The sequence below is a fragment of the Setaria italica genome, chromosome V (genome assembly GCF_000263155.2).
Source record: "Setaria italica strain Yugu1 chromosome V, Setaria_italica_v2.0, whole genome shotgun sequence".
In the NCBI taxonomy this organism is placed as follows: Eukaryota; Viridiplantae; Streptophyta; class Magnoliopsida; order Poales; family Poaceae; genus Setaria; species Setaria italica.
The window spans coordinates 11,064,442-11,086,881 of NC_028454.1; the positions used below are offsets into that span (position 1 = coordinate 11,064,442).

General features: G+C 42.7%; 4 protein-coding genes across 9 annotated transcripts; 2 read left to right on the forward strand and 2 right to left on the reverse strand.

The window, feature by feature from the left end:
• Positions 1–1,274: 1,274 nt before the first annotated feature.
• Positions 1,275–4,641, reverse strand: LOC101765977 (TSL-kinase interacting protein 1). 2 transcript variants are annotated; one of them, XM_004968379.3, is made up of 8 exons: positions 4,328–4,641; positions 3,429–3,606; positions 3,009–3,214; positions 2,658–2,896; positions 2,367–2,568; positions 1,904–2,281; positions 1,741–1,830; positions 1,275–1,629 (listed from the first exon to the last, which is right to left on the reverse strand). In XM_004968379.3, exons 2-8 carry the CDS (start codon positions 3,538–3,540, stop codon positions 1,501–1,503), a joined length of 1,356 nt encoding a protein of 451 aa, XP_004968436.1. In that variant the 5' UTR covers positions 3,541–3,606; positions 4,328–4,641; the 3' UTR covers positions 1,275–1,500. The 2 variants fall into 2 exon arrangements, with proteins under 2 accessions (XP_004968436.1, XP_022682139.1); XM_022826404.1 differs by having other exon boundaries at positions 3,429–3,732.
• A 274-nt stretch (positions 4,642–4,915) lies between these two features.
• Positions 4,916–7,539, forward strand: LOC101767070. Of its 2 annotated transcripts, none has more exons than XM_004968383.3 (3): positions 4,916–5,218; positions 5,926–5,973; positions 6,629–7,539. In XM_004968383.3, the coding sequence occupies exons 1-3, from the start codon at positions 5,060–5,062 to the stop codon at positions 7,001–7,003; spliced, it is 582 nt and encodes a 193-aa protein (XP_004968440.1). In that variant the 5' UTR covers positions 4,916–5,059; the 3' UTR covers positions 7,004–7,539. The 2 variants fall into 2 exon arrangements, with proteins under 2 accessions (XP_004968440.1, XP_004968439.1); XM_004968382.3 differs by having other exon boundaries at positions 4,919–5,218; positions 5,926–6,006.
• A 486-nt stretch (positions 7,540–8,025) lies between these two features.
• On the reverse strand, positions 8,026–16,482 carry LOC101766656 (protein GIGANTEA). Of its 2 annotated transcripts, XM_004968381.4 has the most exons (16): positions 16,325–16,482; positions 14,445–14,677; positions 14,263–14,367; positions 14,086–14,163; positions 13,947–14,001; positions 13,718–13,860; positions 13,351–13,625; positions 13,009–13,067; positions 12,309–12,549; positions 12,087–12,237; positions 11,751–11,960; positions 9,755–11,251; positions 9,577–9,645; positions 9,178–9,396; positions 8,807–8,899; positions 8,026–8,707 (listed from the first exon to the last, which is right to left on the reverse strand). In XM_004968381.4, exons 3-16 carry the CDS (start codon positions 14,347–14,349, stop codon positions 8,402–8,404), a joined length of 3,483 nt encoding a protein of 1,160 aa, XP_004968438.1. In that variant the 5' UTR covers positions 14,350–14,367; positions 14,445–14,677; positions 16,325–16,482; the 3' UTR covers positions 8,026–8,401. The 2 variants fall into 2 exon arrangements, with proteins under 2 accessions (XP_004968438.1, XP_022682651.1); XM_022826916.1 differs by lacking the exons at positions 8,026–8,707; positions 8,807–8,899 and adding an exon at positions 8,933–9,010 and having other exon boundaries at positions 9,115–9,396.
• A 2,050-nt stretch (positions 16,483–18,532) lies between these two features.
• LOC111257299 (zinc finger MYM-type protein 1-like) lies at positions 18,533–21,758 on the forward strand. Of its 3 annotated transcripts, XM_022826583.1 has the most exons (4): positions 18,533–18,914; positions 19,009–19,699; positions 19,770–20,924; positions 21,006–21,758. In XM_022826583.1, the coding sequence occupies exons 2-4, from the start codon at positions 19,017–19,019 to the stop codon at positions 21,631–21,633; spliced, it is 2,466 nt and encodes an 821-aa protein (XP_022682318.1). In that variant the 5' UTR covers positions 18,533–18,914; positions 19,009–19,016; the 3' UTR covers positions 21,634–21,758. The 3 variants fall into 3 exon arrangements, with proteins under 3 accessions (XP_022682318.1, XP_022682319.1, XP_022682320.1); XM_022826584.1 differs by having other exon boundaries at positions 18,533–19,699; XM_022826585.1 differs by lacking the exon at positions 19,009–19,699.
• The last annotated feature ends 682 nt before the right edge of the window (positions 21,759–22,440 follow it).

A 22,440-nucleotide genomic window follows, 5' to 3' on the forward strand; every position in this document is an offset into this window, starting at 1 on the left:
TTGGCAGGTCCAGCTTAGCCAATCATGGATTTAATTGGAGGGTCAAATTGATTAGACCCTGTTAATTAAATCATTGCCACTGCTGTTTCACCAGACAGAAATAGGGTACCATTGCAGTTGCATCAGCTTGCTTTATTATGAAAACGAAACGAGCTAGACTGGACACATACGTAGGATGTAATATGTACTAGCACGTCGTCTGGGTTTATGAATGGCAGGTGAGAGCGAGGGAGACGGCAGTTACGGGTTCCTGTCACTATAATTCTCGATCACTTTTAAATTCCGGGGAAGTTTGGTTTGGTGAATCACATCAAATGTTTATTTTACCTTAAAAAACGAACAAATGATGAATCCTATCAAGGTTGCTTGAATCAATTTTTTTTTAAAAAAGAAGTGCTTGTCAATTTGGGGTGGCATCGTTGATGGATGAGTATGATCGGGTGACACCAGAAAAGAAAAGAATAGCGGCTGCTGTTCAGACTCTTCAGAGCGCCGAATTTGACTAGTGGCAGAAGCATGTGTTCCCTGCGTCGCATGCAGATCTCCAGGCAACTTGGCAACTTGCAACGAGCCTCTCTCTATCTCTGAAGCTGATTCTGTGTGCGTATTCAATTAGGGGGAGGATCTGAAATCTGATGGGTCAAACGAAGCAGGCCAAATTCGTGAGCGTAGCAACTTGCAACCGAAACATTTTCAAACTTGCTTGACTCGAGATTGCTGGAGTGGAGCCGAGTCATGCCATTTGCTTTCACAAGAGAGGCGGGGAGAAAGGTGGGCGAATTCATGATGGATGGCTGTTCAGACCTCTCTGTCCCAAGAACTGCTCCCAATCAGGTCAGGCCACAAGGGTCAAGGACTCGAGGGTGAACGGCTCAACTGGTAGACAAACTTCAGTTGGAAATTGCTTCTAAAACGAACGTGCAATGTTCAGCAATGCTCACAGACACCCAACAAAGCAGCGAGATCGAAATACTATCTTCTTTGAAAATATCCGAAGAATAGATTAATCAAACAGGCTAGGCCCTCACCCTCAGGCAGGAAGTTGCTGAAATGGTAAGCTCGAGTCCTCAACTTTGAGCGTGTTTTGGTTAGTTCTTTGTCTCTTTGACTGAAAAGGGAGTAACAAGCATATGCAACCCGCCAACCCCTAGCAATTGACATTTCAGAGAAGTAGCCAGATTACCACTTGTTATTGCACTAATGCCTCAGATGATCAATGCTCCCAATGGCAGGTGTGTACTTGACAAAGAGCAAGGTGTGATGATTGATGAAAATGACAAGAGCCAAGACAGATAGATTATTGACAACTTCAAAATATATATTTCTTCCAAGTATCAAAGTAGAAATAAGTAAAATGTTTACATGACTAAGATGGGCAATTTATCTACATAAGCCGCTTCAGCAAGACCAAAATAATTAGTTCTCTCAATGAAACAGAAACCCAGTTGACCTATACCTTCACCTTGGCCATACAATTAACCCTGCGTCCTTGTCTGAGATTTAGGAAACAGAGAAGTTCTGGAATGCATCCAGGCTGTTTGCGAGTAAGCCGCTGAGCCCTAAACTGTCAGTTCCAATCAAGAATCCAGAGAAAGATGATCCATGTTCTGGGTCACCAGTGGACTCATGCTGAAAGTAAATAGGTCACAATATATATAAGAATCACATCAGCAGTGAAAGGATCAAAGAAGCTCATCACGTCAAGTATAACAATGCTTGCTAGGGATCTAGGATCTTTACCACTGAGGTCTCTGGCTTTGCATTAAGATCACTGCCCAGTACTGATGGCTCAGTGCTTGCTTCCCTTTCTTTACCATTAGTAGAGCATTGCTGAAGAAACAAAGGCTGATAAGCAACACATAAAGTTTTTTTTTAAAAAAAGACAACATTATGAGAACTATACCTGATCATCATCTGTGCCAGTTTCTGGAATTGCACCCAAGACAGAAGAGGTCATAGCAGCACCACCGTTGCCAGGAATTGAACTTGATGCCCTTCTCGAAGCTTGATTCTGGAAGGCAAATGCGTGGCAAGTGTCTTCAGCTTCCCAAAGGGATGGATTTGACACCCTTGGCTGGCTACTAGCTTGCTGGCAGGCAATCAGAGAAGCAATAGCAGCGTCAAATGAATCACATGTAGCAGGGATCTGAATACTTGGGTTATTTTGTGAAGGCAATTGCTTGCTGTCTTGAGAAGGTGTAGCTTCAGATAACAGCGCACCAAAGCTTATATTGGATATGGAGTCAAGCCATGAAAGTGGTGCCACTTTGCTTTGATTATCCTGTTTTGGAATCATGTACAAAATATCAGAATTCAAGCAAAGATACTACTAATGTTGCAACAAACACATAACATCTGATACTCACCACCTGTTGCACTGCATTTGTGTTATCCACAATGGATGGAGTCACAAAGTTACTAGGAAATTCACTCAAACCAGTCATATGTTTCTCTTCAGTGAAAACAAGATCCGGAGCCTTGACACCAATAGTCTTGTCTGCAGACTGCACTGATGCCAAAGATGGTCCACTGCTTTGTTGCTTCAGATTGGGCCCAAACCAACCATACCTTCATAATAAAATGTAATATTAAAAAGTCAGTTTTATAATTAATGCGCATGGACAGAAAAAAACTTTTTTATGGAAAACAAACTGAACCTTAAGCGAAATGTTGAAGGGCTGCCAACTGCAACATGCACATCAGCAGCTGTGCAAGAATCCTTAAGCGTCCATTTTGCACTGCTAGCTATGATATCCACTCTAGTACCATTAGGGAAGAGCATGAGCTCGCCTTTTGCACACTGAGAATTACCCCACTTTGTGTTCAGATGCTGTACAACTGAGGATATCTTCTTTCGAGGAGCCAAAATCAATTCCAGATAAGGGTTGTGTTTTTCCTGTCAAATTGAATGAAGCAATAAGCCATGCAAATACAAGAGAGAAAACCTTCAAACAAGAAGATTGCATACAGTGCTTATATGAAGCTCTTGCAGAACCTGAGGAACTCACTTGCTGCATGATCTTTTGAATGTTCTCATCTATCGGGAAAAGTTGGAGCTTGATCTTTCCAGAGTGATTAGGTGGCCGAGCAGAAAACTTCTTAGAATCACTGGATGGTGATTCCATAAGACCGCCAGTTGTTAATGCTATCTTGCTTTCAGTATATGATTCAGGTGAGAAACCTGCACCCTTTCTGCGTTTAGCAGCAATATTGCCTGAAAATGATGTCCTCGGTAAGCTTTAAAACTCAAAAATATCCTTCTGACATATTATCAGCAACTTAACAGGTTATGCAAATGTTTCAGTTTAACTGCACCTACCAAGAAGCACTTAGTTTCATACTTCAACTTTAGTCTACGTTCAATTATAATTTCATTGCATAACTAGATATCCAGAGAGGGCAGGAAACTGATAATGCCAACATATTACCTGATGATTTGTTGATATGTGCACCAGCTTTCAGGCTTGGCAACTTATTGCAAGTAGATTTGGTATTTGCTCCTGTTTCAGGAGCATTACATCGATGCTTATGAGCTTTCATTGTTTTCCAATACTCAGCAGCAGCTATCCAATTTAATATTCCTCTTGAAAAAGTTAAACACTTGTCCTGCAGATAGCAAGTTGAACGATCATTTAGCTAGCCCAATCGAGTTTCATTTGGTTCATTTAACGGCTTAGACTTCATGGTCAGAAGAGGAGCCTTTTCACTAAGAGGCCAGATTAGGCTGGCTATCTGAAATAAGAAAATAGATCATCAACGCAGCACTGAACAAACTAAAATCCAAACAGCAGAAAGTGATTTCTACCTGATTTTACGAAAAACACCAGTAGTCCGTAAACAAGTATCAGCTTGTTGGAGTGCAACACTTATAGGTCACACTGTAATGAAATATTTTATTATCTATTGCGACAGAACGAAAATGCAGACTCCCTACAGTACCAAGATTCGAGATAACTGTTTAACACAACTTCTGAATTTTTATGCACAAAACGAAGCAATTCGTCAGAAATTATGATTTCTAACAAACAAAAATCTCCCATGCACCATGGCATTCGTCGGATACGTTCTACAGTACAAGAGATTTTCCCACAATTCGACTACACTAAGAAATTGCTTCATTTCTGGATTAAGAAAAACAGGCGAAGGGAAAAGGAATGAACGTGAAACCTGATTCCTTCCCCAGTCCAAAGCATGAGAGCACAAATTCGCCAGTCAAAACCTAAACCTAACTGTCCTGATCCCCAAACTCTACTCAGCACCGGCAATTCAGAGCCCCGAAATCACACGAATCAATCGCAACATCTCGAGGGGGGCAGAAGAGGCATACCTGAGATCGAAACCCTAGATCTCGCCGCCCCGAGCACAAAGCGGCGAAACCCTAGCTCCGCCCGACGAGGCCCCGCCGGAGCGTCGGGCTCCGCAGAGAAAGACGCGGAGGCCACTGGCCCAGAGCGGCGCCGGAGACGAGCCCCGCGGAAGGCCCCTTACCGCCGGCGGCAGGGCGCCGAAGGCTCCAGCAAGGCTGCGCCGGTGCGGGCGCGCGGACGGAATGGGAGGAGGAGGCGAGCCCGCGCGAGAGAGGGAGACGGCGAAATTTTCAGGGGAAATTTTTGAACACTGGTGGCCTCGCTTGCCGCCTCCACTCGACCACTTCCTTATCAGCGCCAACTTCTTCTTGTTGTATTCGGACACGTAGGAATGTGTCTCTCTGTACGCGTAGAGGCGTGCTGGGCCGGGACTCTCTACGAAGTCGGTATGCGGGCCCATTAATTAAATCAGCGGTATACTGGGCCCAGAGAGAGTGTACCCCAAGCCCATTTCTCAGCTTTGGACTCGTGTAAATCGTGCCCACGTGGCGGCTTGGCGCTTTGCCCTCTTCCCCGCCGGCGCGGTGCACCAACACCCGGTCCACGGAGGTGGCGTGGAGCAGCGCCACTTGCAATTGTTGCGACACCATCGCCACACCTCTCCGCTTCGCACGCGATTGCTCCCCCGCCTCCCTGCCCGTCGCCGTTGCCGCCGCCTTCTCTCCGGCTCAGGGGGTGGGGGAGAGCCTTAGATGGCGGCGAACGCGGCGAAGAAGAGGAGGCCGGAGGAAGAGGTGGAGGAGGAGATGCACCTGGCGTTCCGGGGCGCCGCGAACGCGCTGTCCCAGGTGTACACGCATGCCGTGGCGCACCAGAAGGCGTCCTTCCTCGCGGGCGAGCGCCGGGCCATGGTGCGTTCCCCTCAGTCCTCTCTTGGAGAATCCCCCCTCTGATCGGTGGTCTGCATCGCGCGGAAACTGCGATCTTGGCGCGAGTTCTTCGGGCGGGTTGGGATCAGATTACGAGGAGGGTAGGGGGAGATGAGATCTTTGTTCGAGTTCTTTAGAGTTTTGATTGTAGCATATGATGGGGAATTTGTTGATTTTGCTGAATTTTAGCGGAGAATTCAGTATGGGATTGTGGAATGTGAGCGAAACGTGCTGGCTGTTTGTCAGGTTTACATGCTGCAGTTGATTAATAACATGATGCTCTGTTAATCTGCAAAGAAGAAGGGTTTATTGCGCAATAGTTTTGGATAGTGTTAAATTCCGAATTATGAGTAGGTTGCTCTCACCAATTTTTTCGGCGATATCTGCATAACAAGGAGGCAATTTGGTGGGACAGAGTAGGTGCCGATCTTTGGATGGTGAGGGCAGCGTCGGGGAAATGCCATAAATTGATGATACATTTTTGCTATTAGGGTTCTGAAATTGGTTAGAACACAGGGTAATCGAGGCATAATTGTGGGCTGCTTGCCTTGGAAGAAAAATGGCTACTGTGTTCTAGGGATGCTCTGTCTGAGACTTCTGATTGTCATGAAGAAGCTTGTCCATTTCTATTCTTCAACTTAACCACAGCTATCATTGATTAACCAGTTCTCTTCATGGATCTTTGACAGGAAAATGTCTATCGATGGTTGTCCAGTCAGCATGAAGAAGCTTCAGAGGTGCCTGTTGCTGCTGTACTTACATACTTGCAGGTTATATGAATAACTTGTCTGGCAATTTTCCTAACACTTGTTATCCTTACCGACACATAATATGGAGGGAGTATTATGTGTTGAGAGACTGGTTCGTTGTCACTGTTTTTCACTTTCGGTTTATGACCTGATGCTAGTAATAACAGTTGAACTTGGTAGAACTTAAAAAAGTTAAAACATGTGCATAGCACAGGAGTTATTAGGACATTAAATAGCAAGAATATTCTGACTCTAGTAAGCCTGAAGAATATAATCGTACAATAAATGTGACTGTCCAAAGACATGATTCTAGCACATCTTCTACAACAGTGTTGCTCGGATCTTTCTGTGCCTTGTTAAGCTCCACAAGTGTTGCTGAGAGTAAACTATGAAACTGTTGCAAAATAATTTTACAACCTATATGTAAGCTTAATGCTGACCATCACTGAGACTCATGTATCTATACACCAGAAAACTATTTTCTGTCAAATGTAATTTTAAAGCCGTTGCCTGTTGGTATTGAAACCGTCTCTTCCTTGAGACCTCTTAACAGATAGAATTGTTCCCTTTTTATGTGTTGTTGCTGCTGCTTTGGCAGTATCCATATGCCCCAAGTCCTTGATGCTTTCTCTTCTTTACACAGAATGAGATTGAGCACCGCACAGAGGAAACCCTTGCATCTCCACAACATCCAGGCCCACAGCCAGCATGTAACTTTCCTGCTGCAAATGATCACTGCAATCCCTTCTCATTTGGAAACATAGCTGCTGCACTTGACTCTCGGATGGATGAAACTGACCAGACAAGAAATGCTGGCATCTCAAATGCTCTTCCCTGCCCTTTACAGCAAAATTTCCACTCGAATCATTTGAGTCAGTCTTCAGGGTATTGTCCCATGAACTCATTGCCCAATGGAAATGGGCCACAGAACAACCATTTATCCGAAAATCAGGACTTCGTGCATTACAATTCGATTGATGCCGCCGTGGATATGCATTATGATGGTCAATGGAGGTGAGAACCATATGAAGATTTGATAGTTGTTTATATCGGTCCATTCAAGTCTTCAAGGTCTGATCTTCATTGGCTGGAGCCTTCAAAATCTTATATTTATTGGCTGAGGGAGCCCCATCGGTTTGTGATGATTTGGTTGTCATCTATGACTCGGTTGCCACCAGTGATGCGTCTTCGTGCAAAGCTCCTGAAAACAGAATTACAAAATTGTAGGCATTATCAACCCTTTCTGACAGAATGTACATGACAAAAATCCTCTTTTGAGGACAAATATGTTGACTGCCAGATTGGAAGCAGCATACTGGTTCGTTACTGCCGCCTTCGGTGTAAGACGGTTCTTTTTGTACCAAGTGCAAAAGCTCTAACAAGGAGAGGTGCAAAGTCATGTTTTGGTTATGAGTAGTTTAGGTGATGGTTTGTTGTTTACGAATTTACTTGCAGCATCCTGTGTAAACTGCATTTGTGCAGGAGCATTGTTTCATCAAAAAAAAATTCTACTTTATGAATGTGACCCTAAAGTCGTCTACCCTTTTTTTCAAAGAGATATTGAAGTTTAGAAACGCAAACATATTTGAATGAGCATTCTCGGGAACACGGAGCACTTGTTGTAAATGAACTTCCGAATTCTCGCACAGCAAAGATTGGTCATGGTTCCTGTGTTCTTGCATGATTCCCATTTTCTCTGACAGGTTACTCAGAGCAGCTACTTTGATTATGCTTGGACTCAACCAACAGCTAGGACTCAACCACCGAGATCTGAATCTTTTCATACCGTGTGATACAAGGAAAGTGTGAACGCCACAAGCTGCTGCATCGGTTTTTCGTGAATTTAGCGGATGATCAGGTCTGTAACTCAAACACAGCACAATAGGCTTTTCTTTTGGAACTACCTGGAGCCAGTGCTGCAGTCACATGCCAACTGCTACCAGAGCTGCATAATCACATGCCAACTGCTACCGCTAGATCAAAATGAGCAAAAAAAATAACAATAACACCGCGCTGATGCCTGGTTCCCAAATGTGCAGATTCAATCGGAAGCTGTGGGGATATGTATATTTATAGGCGAGTTCTTGCTCCCGGTTGTAGCAGTAAAACGAAAAGATATGTTCCGCTTCTCCAGTAACCAGATTGAAACAAAGTTACAGGCTTACATGCATACAGGTTACGTACAACACAAGCAGTTACATATGCTTGAACATCTAACGTCAGATTGAAATCAAATCGCACCATGGGAGCAAAGGCCCCGTATATGCTTTGGAAACACCACCTAATATCAGTACCATGTAAATAAGCCAGCAAGTCATCCCTGATCGAGAAAGATTAGCATCCTACTCGCTGACCCTGCAGCGACTGCCTGCCGTCAGCCCCGTGGCCGCCGATGTCAGCTCCAGGAATGGCCTTGTCAGCAAGGGAGGGGGCAGCCGAGCTCCTTAGCCGCTGCACTGAGGAAGGCAAGCGTCAGCCCAGTGGCGCGGCGGCTGTGAGCTTCCCACTCTATGCACCTCTCCACGTCCGCCTGCCAGTTGATGGATGCTGCTAGGCACCGGTAGGACGAGTTCTGAATACCGTTCCGTTGTTGTTCTCCTTGGATGATCTTGCTGGGGGTTATGTGTCCGTTGTTCAAGATGTCGCGAAGGACAGACATGCTGAGTGCGCGCACATGTGCACTTGGGTGAGAAAGGCAGCGGATCGTGGGTGATAGACGGCACTGCAAGTCATAGTTAGTTAGCATGCTGTGCTGTGAAGGATGCATGAGTCATGAGTGTTATTCTAATCATTGGGTAGGAGATCAGAGAAGAGAGCATGCCTTCAGCAGATTAGAGAGGCCATCAGCAACTGATAAACCTGAATCTCCCCATTCAATAATGAGATGGACTGCTCGAGCGGTTACTTCCAGAAGCTGCATGTATTCATCAGCAAGCATATGGAAAATGTAAGTTGATGGTGTCTAATGACAGCAGAATAGAACAGGTGATTTTGTTACTCCCTCCGTTTCAAATTGTAGGTCATTTTGGCTTTTCTAGGTTCATAGGTGTTTGTATGCATCTAGACATACACTATATTTAGATGCATAGCAAAAACTATGCACCTAGAAAAGCCAAAACGACCTACAATTTGGGACAGAGGGAGTAATTGTATTCTCCAGTGAAGAAATCTGATGACTGAAAGAGATGTCACCTCAAGTTGTGGTAAAGTACAAGCTTCACCGTCGACAAGCATTCCATCAGTAGCACGAAGTAGAAGGTCTGAAGCACTAGCAAGAATCACCAATGCTTCTGGGCTATCATGGTTCCTCATAAGCTCAGCTATAAGCTTCACTATTCGCTGGTTGACTCTCCACATCTTCTGACCTTGCTCGTCATCTCTAGCAATCCAAGGTTGTAAGTCTTTGTCAGCCTGCGAAACAAATATGCGTCAAGAAAGATGACATAGGATATCGTATAATAGTACATCTTCATGTATAGGCATCATAGTAAAAGAAAATGCCTGTTTTGAAATAAATTAATCAAGAACAAAAGCTAATTTTTGAACCAAATTTAGTTTTGATCAAACATGTGAATACAGCAATATCTTGACCTGTAGAACAATAGCAGCTGAAGCTTTGGTTGGTGAGGCTGAAACGACATCACAAAGCGCATCTACAACCTACACATCAGAAACAAGGATTGTCATTCATCCGTATTCTATAATGCTAACAACAATATTGATGACTTCACACCACTATTTAGCTATGATTATAAGCACACATACATACCTTTCTCCATCCTTGGTGAGCTGATGTACTTTCTGCAGACATCTGCATTTCAGGAGAAGCTATGAGCTTCTGCCAGAGCAATGAGACAACAGAGAAGCACAGTTCTTGTTTCTCTGACAATACAGATCTTAGGAGAGTTTGAGAACCTCGGTAACCCCCATTCCGATCCATGGTAAGGAAGTTCGCTAAATCAGATGCTTCCACCTGTAAGCTTGCAATGGCTTTCCCAGATGTACTTGCAACATTGCCATTTCGAACCTCCTCTGCACATTTCAAGAGTGGCCTTGAGAAACCATTTTTCTTATGTGAGGTTGAACCATTCTTGTTTTCCAACTTGCCACTATCCGATGAACTGGTACTGTTTTCCTCTGAGTCTTGTTGATTATCCTTCTTTACTGGTGTAAGGGTCAGGTGAGCTTCAAGAGGCTCAGCTTTGTTCACAATGGAGGACACTGTTTTACCATGCAAGTCAATCAAATGGTAAAGGGATGATGCCCTGGTAGAAATCCCAGTATCCCACTTGCATCGCATCAGTGAAGAGAGTGCATTTAGGCATGGCCTGGATCTACGAAATAACTCAGAAACATGAGCAGCAACCATAGCTGCTGCAACTATTTCATTTGAGCTATAGCTCCATGAGGTACCAACTGATGATGGCTTCAGGGAGAAAAGAGCTTCCAAGATGCCAAGTATTCTGCGAGTATGAAGAATTGCTGAGCTGATGCTATTGTGTAGCTCTTTATTGATCCCATTAGTTTTTCCAGGTACAATAATCTTCATGGAATCCTTTAAATTTGAATGTGAACCATTCTTAGAAATGAAAGGGAACAACTGAAGCTCACAAGACAAGGCACAAACTGCAGCTAAAACATATGAATCAAATGTAGCAACAGGCCCTTGTCTCTTCTTACATCTGTTTCTTCCATTTGTTAATCTTGAGTCCTCGGTGACTTCCTCAGAAGAATGGTTATCACTACCAGTCGGTCTTTTGCTGCCCCCCGGCAAAGCTTGATGACTGACACAAACAGTTAACACCACAAATAGTAATCGGGAGGCAAGATCCATTGAGGCGCAGGATTCAACAAAGAGTGAATGTATCATTGTGCGGAGTTCGGCGACAGCAAGGTTCTTGGATTGACTTCTTGGTTTTCTAGATTGTTCCAAGGTTTCGGAAGGAAAAGTTCTCCTGAGTATAGCTTCAACTGTTGCCACAAATATCCTCATCAGGCATGCTTCAGATGGACTTCCACGAGGTAGATACTCGAATACTTTTAATAATGGCAAGTACAGGCTCCATGACAGTGTAGGTGGTTGAAGCGGGGCAGCTACGACAATTTCAGGTAAATCAACTGCTGATGAACTTAGAGGTAGCAAACCATAGGCAGCTTCCCAGATGGTACATATTCTCCACTCAACATCAGGGCCATGAGCACACAACAAGGAAGCAATTCCTTGTGCAGTGGCATCGATAGTGGCTTCGGATGCAGGAACTTCCAACTTCGGGTAGTTGAAGGCCCAAGCGAGAAAATTAACATGCAAAATAGAAAAGGCAGCAACAAGTCAGGGAAGCTAATTTCCATCTTTCGGTCATGTAACTGAATATTGTAAAGGGCTATAACAAAGAATATTGGTCAAAGCCTCAACGGACATCCTATATCACCAAATAATTTTTAGGGAACCGGAGGAACATGTCATATAAGCGGGTATAAATGTTGCAGTTTTCTATTTGAGATGCACATAAATTAATTATAGATGTTTTGTCAGTTAACATTGTATTGGCTGATCAAGTACCCTAAATAACCATGTATAGGGTCTCTGTCTTGAAATTAGTTTGATGATAATAAACTAGCTCAAAAATGCTGGGTAGAGAATGTGGTTAGCTGTCATTTCACTAAACAAGCTTTTCAGCACCCATACTACTCAAATTTGAGAAAGGTGGTTGAAGGAAAATGAGTTCATAAATGTGAAATAAATGGGTGCAGAATATATTGCATACCTGCCTCTTATAAGATGATACATAGCCACCCAATGGTTCATGATGTACTTCAACTCCTTCGGCATGTCCCAGTGGTGGAAAAAGTAGTGTTGGTTGGGAAAGTATGCGGAAAAGCAAAGCAGCAGCGGTATCAGCAGCAATACCGGCTCTCATTGACATTGCAGTTCCAATTGCTCGCAAGAAATGCAGATGCATCCAATTCTTTGGAAGCTATAAGAAAAATAAATGCCACAGTCAATGAAGATTTAAACCAAAAGATGATGGTTGGACAATTTTATATCATGAGGCAACTTGATAATTTTGCTCCCCAAAGATAAACTATTAAATATGCCATACCCGCATGCCAGTAGCATAATCTTCTGCTGCTCTAAGTAGTTCAACTAGTTGCACTGCTGCATCCAGTGCATCAGGAGCCCATGATGGAGGTGCTTCGAGAAGACCAAAAAGCAGCCTCTGCGTAGCACTTGGAGTAGCAATTGCATAGTATCTGACAGGAAAATAAACCATCAATAAATTATCTGGGAAGTTGATTAAGCATAATAGTGGATTGGAGCTTGCCTATGGAACAAGCGAGCAAATGGTTCCAGAGGGGGAAGGCCAGCCACCAAATGCTCATCCAACGCCGGCGTTGGTGGAGGTAGCAGAAGTGCAGGAACAGCTGCTGCTGTTAAATTTGCTGTCTCATAACGAGCTACCTCCTCATCACAGACACTTAATATAACTCCAGCTCCATTGGCAACAGCCCATCTGGGGGTGGATGGCATAAGTTGTGGGTGCTTCCCAGATCCTCGGCTGCAAGCTAAATCACCCAGATATGTGTTACTCTAGCTTTTTTGCATACATAACAAACATTAGCATCAAGTATAAGAATAAATATTGTGCTCCACATTACAGAAAAGGGAAAGTATGCTCAAATGATTTGTTAGCGAACCATAGAATCAGGGACATATGTTGTCACTTAAAAATCCAAACATATAGTAAAGGATCAGTATTATGATTTACGGGTGGATATTGATTATCTTCCTTTGCATCTATTGATTATTGATCTGTCTATAGTTTATCCTTGTGGGATTTCAGAATACAAAAGTTGTGCTCCAGAATTCAGAATCCAACTTTCCAGTTAGATCACAGTAAGGAACCCCTACTGTTTTTACTCAAAAAAATATCTATTTAGATATGCTATATCTACATAAAGAAAAACAATAAATTTATTGTTACTATAATTCTGCAAAAAAAATAGGTTGTTGATTTTACTAACCAGTAGTTGGAGGCTTCAATTCTCCACCGGCAGCATATTTTCCCATTACACCACCGCACCTGATATTGAAAGGAAACACAGAGTGATTAGTCTCAATTACAAAGTAGGTGTCCAAACACTTCAATTTTCAGCAGAGAATATATGTTCCAACAAGCTTAAAAGCATTTTGCAGAAGAGAACTAAAACTCCCATTGTTGTATCTGCATACATCACAGTAACCATATATTACAGAAGTATGTGTCTCGCAAAATTCTCTGTTCTTTGTTTCCTTGTTTGCATTGTGCGGGTATATGTATAATAAATGTCAGCAAACAGAAAATGAATATGAATATTATTACTCACCATCTAAAGTAGTCGCTTCTAATGCCTAAAGGTGCAGCTAGTAATATGTCAGTGATCCATGGAGTTAGTGGCCTCAATGGCTTCCGGTCAGGTTCAGTTCCTGGAGAATCATCAGATTTTTTATCTGTGGAATCACTGGATGTTGCCTGATCGGATGTGCTGCTACATTCAGCTTCACTATGTTGGCGCTCAACTTTGAATATTGGCCTATTGTAGTGGGTTAAGACTCTAAGAATTTCTCCACATGCCAAGGCCCACTGCTCTGAGTACTCTTTCTGCAGTCGAAAAAGAAAGGCTCATGAGACAGTATAGAAGTAATAATGAAATGCACTTGAATCTAGCACTAGCAGGATAGTAAGGGCCTTACCTCAGAAGTATGACTAAACAAAGAGATGAAGGAGCTGAATGGGGCACCATGTCTATCATAGCACAGAGTCCCATCTATGATACGTGAAAGAATTGGATGTACAACGGCATGACCATGCTCGGGATGATGAAGAACAAAAGTTGCTGTATGATGTAAGGAAAAATAATATGTCAGACCCTTTCTTGAATTTCCTGTTCAGTGACATTTTTTTATCAGAAGTTTGTATTACCCAATACTTCATCTACCAAGCGTTTTTCTTTTGACGGGTAGCAACTTTGAATGAGCTGCACCAAAAAAAAGATATACAAGTTAAACACATTTGGTATGCATTTTGCCACAACAAATACTAAGTGTACAAGATGTGGTACCTGTGCTACATCTTCAGGGAATTGCTCGCTGTCAGCTGTAAACTGGCCAAAGTACTCAACGTAGGCCAAAATTTGTGCCTTCAAAAAAGAAACGCGGCCAGAGAAGTTTGCAATCTACATTAGGTATCTTGAAAATTATATCATAGATAACAAAATTCAACTAGCAAACAAAGATACCTGCTTCTGTGCCACATCCTGGGGTGGAGGGCAGAACAGTGATGTGAACTGGAGCCCATCGATCCACTTCTCATTTGAAGCTGACATACTTGGTAGCTCAAGAGCCTGCCCAAGAAGCTAGAAAGGCTCTCAAAGGGAAAGAAAGAAACTACAGAAACTGCTGCACTAAACAGTAAGAGCACCTGTAATCAACACCGAGTTGAAGTTGCCAGTCAGTTCATCCATCTATGCCACCAAGATCCAACTCTTAGCAATGCTACTTGCCTCGAAACCAAGAAACTTTCAGTAAGACACAAGTTCTTCTAAGAGTACTGTGTTAACTTCTTCAATCAACCCCCACAGAGGGGGGATCTGCATCCCCCAACGTGAACAAGTATCATATCAACCAATCCCAAACATAGTTGCTTCAAAATCTCTGCATTAGAAAAAAGAAATAGCAAAAAAGAATGGGGGAAAATGATGAATATTAGCAATTAATGTTTAAGAAATACAGGAACTGACAAAAGAATGAAGATGGAGCTAACAGAGAAAATGTGTACAAAATGTTAATAAAACATTTCCATTAAATATACAAATAAAAAATTGATCAAAAAAAGTTCTTAACAAGATAAAGGAGTGAGAAATTTCCACTGGGTGTTCTTAAGGTAATAATTGTCGTAACCTATGTAACTGGACAAGTTGATACAAATCAAGATACAATTCACTCACCATATAAATGATACAAACATGTACATTTGAGTTTATTTACGTGCATCCTTATCTGTTTTGTTACATGAAACCAACTTGTATATTTTGGTGCCCACAAAGTACAAGGGCTCATGAGTGGAAAGTGGCAACTAAATTTGACTAGTAGCGACCATGATAATTTCCCTTCGTTCTTGACATCTCACATATAATAAAGTAAAAATGATTAGATATTTAGATCCATCCAATCTAAATAGAAACTAGCCTGTTAAATATACCAAATTTTCAATTAAGTTGGACCGCAGCAAAACCCCTAGCATATCAAGCTATCAGTTTCTTATCCGCAGCATCCTTGAAGTAACTGAGTATGGGATCAATTATGCATCAAGATAAACACATCACAAAGTTTCAAAAAGATAACTCCACAGAAATATCTATTTGATACTTTCTTTTGATATTTCTGATTCTAAAAATTCTATGTGGTTGCGATTACAAAAGGGCAATGGTAACTTTTACTTACTAGTGCTAGATGGATTAGATAGTATTTGGTAAACCATTTTCAAACAGCAATTACTATCCCATCAGACATTTCAGCGCTGCAATCCAAAAAGGACGCTTAACCAACAGTTCTGGATCACATAAATGAAGAACAATTTGGTAAACATGTTTTTTTAAAGATATTCGAGGTGAACTGGAGATCAACAATTACACTTCAGAAAGTTCACACAGGTTCCTGCATCTAAAAACTTGTCCATGAAGGCCCTGGAGTTTCGAAAATTCAACTTATCAGCCAAGTCCCTGTACTGGTTAACAATCCAGAGGAATAGAATGCCTAATTTGGAGGTCCAAGGTAATATTTTTTTTCCATTTTTTGATACAGTCAAGCGAACAGATTAACCAAAGGAGATAAATTAAATAAAGGATTGAAAACGGTAATTATCTGCCGCTCCGCTCTAATTACCAATTCTGCACACTTTGTTGCCGTGAACATAATTTTACACGCTAGGCCCATCTCAAACCCATACTATTCTCAATCAACGAGCTAAGGCGCTAGTAGCCGAAATACAACCTCCAAAAAATCGTAGTAAATTGCATCCCCCACGCGTCGATCCGCCGAGTACGGTAACAACAATCAGCTCAACCTCGCCGCCAAAATTTAAACTCTTCGTTGTCTAATCCTCAGCGTCTCTAGTAAATCTATCAGCGGAACCCCGCCTAAACCACCTTAACAAAGAATTATCCACAAATCCTCCCGACCGATTCGTACCAGTAACCGCGAACGGTAGCCGTAAATCACCGGGCAAAACCGTAGTAAATACGGCGCGGAAAAAACGAAAACCCGTCCAGAAAAAAATCCGAGAAAATTCAGGAGCATTACCTCGACGGGGCGCGCTCTAATCCGAGGCTCTCCGCGGCGAGCCGGCGGCGTCCGTGCTCAGATTTCGCGGCGGGCGGCGGGTGAGGAGGAGGGGAGGAGAGAGAAACGGCGAGGAGCGAGGAGAGGCGAGAAAAAGATTTTTTCGCGATGCGGGGGTGGTGGTGGTGCGGCCGCGTTATTTCACTGGCGCGGCACAAGTGGAGGCCCACGCGGCGCACCAGAGTCACTGACATGTAGACATCGGGTTTCACGGGGCCCACGCGTCGGTTGGCTATGGGCAGGTGGGTGCACGCGGGTGCGGGGAGGGAGATACTTATTCGGGAATGCCGCCTCCTGGCGCTGCTGACATGGCCTTGATATTTTCGGGGGCGGGCATGGCATGGATGCATGGTGCCATGGGGCCATGACCCCCCATGCCATGCACCATCGCATGCCCGTGGAAATTGCGATTTGCGCCTCCGTTTGTGAGGGAATTGTGAACAGCCCCAGTGTTTGGTGCTTCCCTGCCTGCTTTTTTTCAGTGGTTGAACAAGGTGATTGAACTTTGTGATTTGGTGGTGGTGAATAATGCTACGTACGGTAGCAGTATACGTCCGTGGCCTGCATGTGGACGAGCATAGATTGTTTCTTGCTTTTCTTTACACAAATATTTGATAGTAGTTTGAAAGCTGTATACTCGCAATACTGTGTTTACCTATGATTAAATAGAGAAAATGTCACTTGAACTTGGAAATAGCTGTTTCTCCTTAATAAAAAGTTGATATATGCTCATCTAAGCATCTAACCACTGATGTTTTTGAACACAAGTTGATTTACCATCTCTTCTGTGTCACTGGTGAAAAAGGTGGCACCTCAATTGTATCAACTAAATCATGATATAACGAAGTTCATGCACACAAGAGATTTTTTTTGCTGCTACGAACAAATTAACATCATTGTATTTAGTTTAAGTTTAAAAAAAGAGTTTTTTATATATTGTTGCTATTGTTTGGACATCGAAGTTGACATGCATGGTGCAGTGCTGCGTATGAAGATGTGAGACAACAACGCAAGCCTATGGGGTGCAGATGCATTTATGATGTTTTGCCAAGGATGAACCAACAAAAGAAGAAATGGGCTTCATTACGGAAGTGTTTGGATACCAGGTGCTAAACTTTAGCAGTGTCATATCGAATGTTCGAATACTAATTAGGAGGACTAAACATGAGCTAATTATAAAACTAATTGCAAAACCCTATGCTAATTCGCGAGACGAATCTATTAAACCTAAATAATCCATCATTAGCAAATGGTTACTATAGCACCACGTTGTCAAATCAGGACTAATTAGGCTTAATAGATTCGTCTCGCAAATTAGACTCCATCTGTGCAATTAGTTTTGTAATTAGCCTATGTTGTAATACTACTAATTAGTATCCAAACATCCGATGTGATATGTGCTAAACTTTAGTGGGGTGTATCCAAACACCCCCGTAATATTGGTAAGGAAATATTGATAAGGGCAAGACAACGTGAGGATGAACTTGTTAGGCCGTTGGCCGTCGGATGTGCAGAGGTGCCATCGGACGGTTAAAACGAGAAGCGTGCTTTGGCAATGGACATCGTCTTCACTTTACCCAGTGAGAACATGGCGGATGACGTCATGGGGCGGCAGGTTGGACGATTAGTAGATGACGAGCGGTGATAATTGGACGGTGGTGCGATGCGACCATTACCATTTTTTTATTATTTGTCCGCTATCATGGTGGGCCCAGCCTTGTCTAATTGCGATTAGATCTGCGATTAGCTTTCCTTTGGAGGCTTAGCAAAGGTATGAGCTGGTTGTTTGTATGTTCTTACTTTTTCGAGGGTGCATACGGTGGTTACACTACTGTGCGAGGAATGCAAAGGGCTGATGGACCTGTCCATGAAAATGATACACACTTGACACTCCCTCTGTTTTTCTTTATATGATGTTCTGACGAAAATTTGTACCTGCTTTCGGACAATACACAACTGGGACACGTAGAGGGAAAAATCTACAACTAATACGTATACTTTTCAGTTATTAAATAACGACAAACAGTTTCGGCGATTATCTCGACCAATGTGCCTAATAAAGATGACTAATGACAACATCTATAGTTAGTGCAAGCGAAACTCCGCACCATTTAGTTTAGTCTTAACTAGATCATAACACCCAGTGGCGGAGGGAGGGGGGGGCAGGGGGGGGCCTGGCACCCCCTGACCCTGTCGGGCACCACCCATCAGGAGTGGACCTGGCACCCCCTGTGGCCTGGCCGGTTGGTCAAATATCAACTTCAATCTATCACGGTGGCAGTCACGAGGAGTTGGAGTTGGAGTTGGAAGCGGCATGGGCCTGGCTCCTGGCCGCCTGGGCACTGGCCCAATTAATAAATACACCTTTATTCCTGCCGCCAGACGCAGACGCCAATACCGAGTCGTCCAGTCGCTCCTCCGTTTGTTCTGTTCCTTCTCCTGCCGCCGCCGCCGCCAGTCAAAAAAAAGACGAGGAATCAATCCAAGGATTCAAGGATGAGGCCAGCCATGCGCTGATGCGTAGCAGGCAGCAGCGTCTCCTGGATTTGTGGTTCGTTTGCGCAGCTTGTTTTCTCTTATCTTTATTTTTCTAGGTTATAAATCTTAGGTATTTTTTATTTATGTGTTTCATGATGCACGTACAGTCGTACAGATGATTAATATGAAGAAGAGAAAGACTATCAATAGTTTTTTTAAGCCGATTGGCTCAAGTGCTCCTGATCTAGAAGGGGAAACTCATAATGATCATGTACAAAATTCTAATAATCAGAGTAATGTTGCTGCTACCACTGAACCAATCGAAGCCGAGGTTGCCGAGCATCCACCAGTTATTGCTACTAGATTTGAGAGAGACCCTGGTAAACGTGTTCAGATATTGGAATTGTCAGCGGATCAACAAGATGAAGCTCGAAGATTTTATATTTCAGAGGGTCCATATCAACCTGTGTTGGCAGAGTACCCACTTAGTGAATTAGCTCATCGTCGTCGATTTCAGAGTAACTGGTTCAAGCAATTTACTTGGCTAGAATATTCACCTCATACAAACCGTGCTTACTGTCTGCCATGTTTTTTATTTTCTAAGAAGCCAATTGGGAAAGTTGGATCAGATACATTCATAGTAAAGGGGTTTCAGAATTGGAAGAAAGTTAATTGCGGAAATGAATGTTCTTTTCTAAAACATATGGGAGATGCCGGCTCAGCCCACAATTATTCTGTTCGGTGTTTTAATAATCTTAAGAACACAATGGCTCAAATTGACAATGTGATTGTTAAACAAAAAGAGATAATGGTTGCAAAAGGAAGACGAAGGCTTGCGACTACGATTGATTGCATTAGGTAATAAGATCAAATTCTCATGTCTTTGTGCAGTATTTAAATTTAACTTGCTTTCTTTATGTACTTATAGGTGGTTGACATTCCAAGGTTGTCCCTTTAGAGGCCATGATGAATCTCCAGAGTCAATAAATAGAGGTAACTTTATTGAAATGGTCAAGCTTTTGGCTTCCTATAACACGGAGGTTAATGAGGTTGTTTTGGAAAATGCTCCCAAAAATGCAAAATACACTTCACCTGATGTCCAAAAGGAAATTCTAAGCATACTTGCTCGAAAAGTGCAGAAATCAATTAGAGAAGAAATTGGCAATAGCAAATTTTGCATAATGGTTGATGAAGCTCGAGATGAGTCCAAAAAAGAGCAAATGGCGATAGTCCTCCGATTTGTCAACAAGGAAGGCCTTATAAAGGAGCGTTTCCTTGATCTGATCCATGTTAGTGATACTACAGCTTTGACACTTAAAGAGTCAATTTGTGCTGTCCTCTCAGCTAATGGCCTAAGCATACAAGATATAAGAGGTCAAGGTTACGATGGGGCCAGTAACATGAGAGGGGAGTGGAACGGATTGAAAGCTCTAATTCTCAATGAGTGCCCATATGCATATTATATTCATTGCATGGCTCATCAGCTTCAGTTGGCCCTCGTAGCAGCATCAAGGGAGGTACATGAGGTACACAATTTTTTTCAGCATGCAAATTTCATCATAAATGTTGTTAGTACTTCTCCTAAGCGCAACGATGAGTTGCTAGCAAAACAAGCAGAGGAAATTGCCCATGAAATTGAATTGGGAGAGCTTGACACAGGACGAGGGGCAAATCAGATTTCCTCCCTACAAAGGCCAGGGGACACTAGATGGAGTTCCCACTATAGGTCTATTCTAAGCTTAAAGAAGATGTTTGGTGCCACAGTTTCAGTCCTACGCAACATTGCTAATGATCGTTCAGTTTCAAAGTATTCTCGGGGAGATGCCAGTGGTGCCTTACGAATCATTGTCACATTTGATTTTGTGTTTATTCTACTCCTAATGGAAAAGATTATGAAGATCACTGATGTATTGTGCCAGACACTCCAAAAGAAGAGCATTGATATCTTAAATGCGGTGGATTCTGTTTCTACCACAAAAGTGTTGCTTGGTGAGTTGCGAGATAATGGTTGGGAACCTCTTCTTGAGGAGGTCAAATTATTTTGTGGAAAGCACGAAATTGATATTCCGGATCTGAGTAAGAAGTATGTTTTTCCCCCCAAATTATTTATTCTTTTGTTAAATTGCACTTGTTCATCAATCAATCCATATCTTCCCATTTGTAGGTATGTTGATGTGACAAAATCTCGAAACAAGAACGACAACACCACAGCCTTTCACCATTACAAAGTAGATGTGTTTAATGTTGCAATTGATCAACAGCTAGCAGAGTTAGAAGATCGATTCAGTTCTCAAGCGACAGAGCTTTTGTCCCTTTGTGCTTCTTTGGATCCTAGGCTGGACACATTCAACATAGACAATATATGCACTCTGGTAGAAAAATATTATCCTGCTGATTTCTCAAGTCAAGAAAGAGCTCAATTAGAGTGTCAGCTGCCACATTTTCAAATTGATGTATGCAACAGTCCAGAACTAAAGGAATTATCAACACTTGCTGATCTAACAAGTGGACTATTTAAAACAGGAAAATATTCATCTTATCCTATGGTGGACAGGTTATTAAGATTAGTATTAACTCTTCCAGTATCAACTGCAACCACCGAAAGATGCTTTTCAGCTATGAAACTTGCGAAGACACGTCTCAGATGTACAATGGGAGATGGATTTCTGCGAGATTGTTTGGTAATTTATATTGAGAAGGAATTGGCTGCATCAATCAGTACTGATGATATTATTACAGCATATGATCTTGCTGCTAGTCGAAGAGCTAAATTTAAATTGATAGATATGTAATTTTATTTTGGTTAAGACTTATAAAACATACTATTATTATATCATTATATGTGACTAAAATCAGCTCACGTGGCTATCGGTTCTACATTGCTTTGTTCATTGCCCCCCCTTACTTCAAATCCTGGCTCCGCCCCTGATAACACCAACATAGGACCAAACAATATTTTCCAAAAATATAACTGGCTCTACGAGGCCCGTATAGACGCATGCCATGTCATGAATTCATGATGGTGGATTATTCTGCATTACTCCATGATGATGTACTTGAGTAACTGCTTGATCACTATAACGGGTTGGGACTTGGGAAGGAAGATTAGTGTTCGTTCATTGTTTCTCTCCAAAAATGCGACGAGTGTTATTATATAGCCTCAGAGCATCTGGCACATGCCAGATCAGCATGCTACCGAGTTGAACACAGAGACATCTGTTATCAGGAGAATAATCCATGTTGTTTCCATTGCTAAACCAAAACCACGTACTGCACGACAGTAAGACATCAGATGGCGACGGGAAAGATAAACAAAAGATACTAGTACAGCATATCAACGGAGTTACGTACGTGCTAAGACTCCATCATTATGCTCCGAAAGAATCTCAGGTCAAATATCCAAGGCACCTTCTGCCTCTTCCGAAGTGTCTAGAACCAAGGCTCCGCTATCTTTACACTGCCGGCTGCCGTGACTGGATTGGCGTGCACGTCAGCGGGTGGTGGACTCCGTCGCCGAGCAGCTACTGTCCCAGGATTCGTCCGATCAGCAATGGACGGCCCCCAGGTGTCCACGACTCCCAGTTGACCCCCATCGTGGG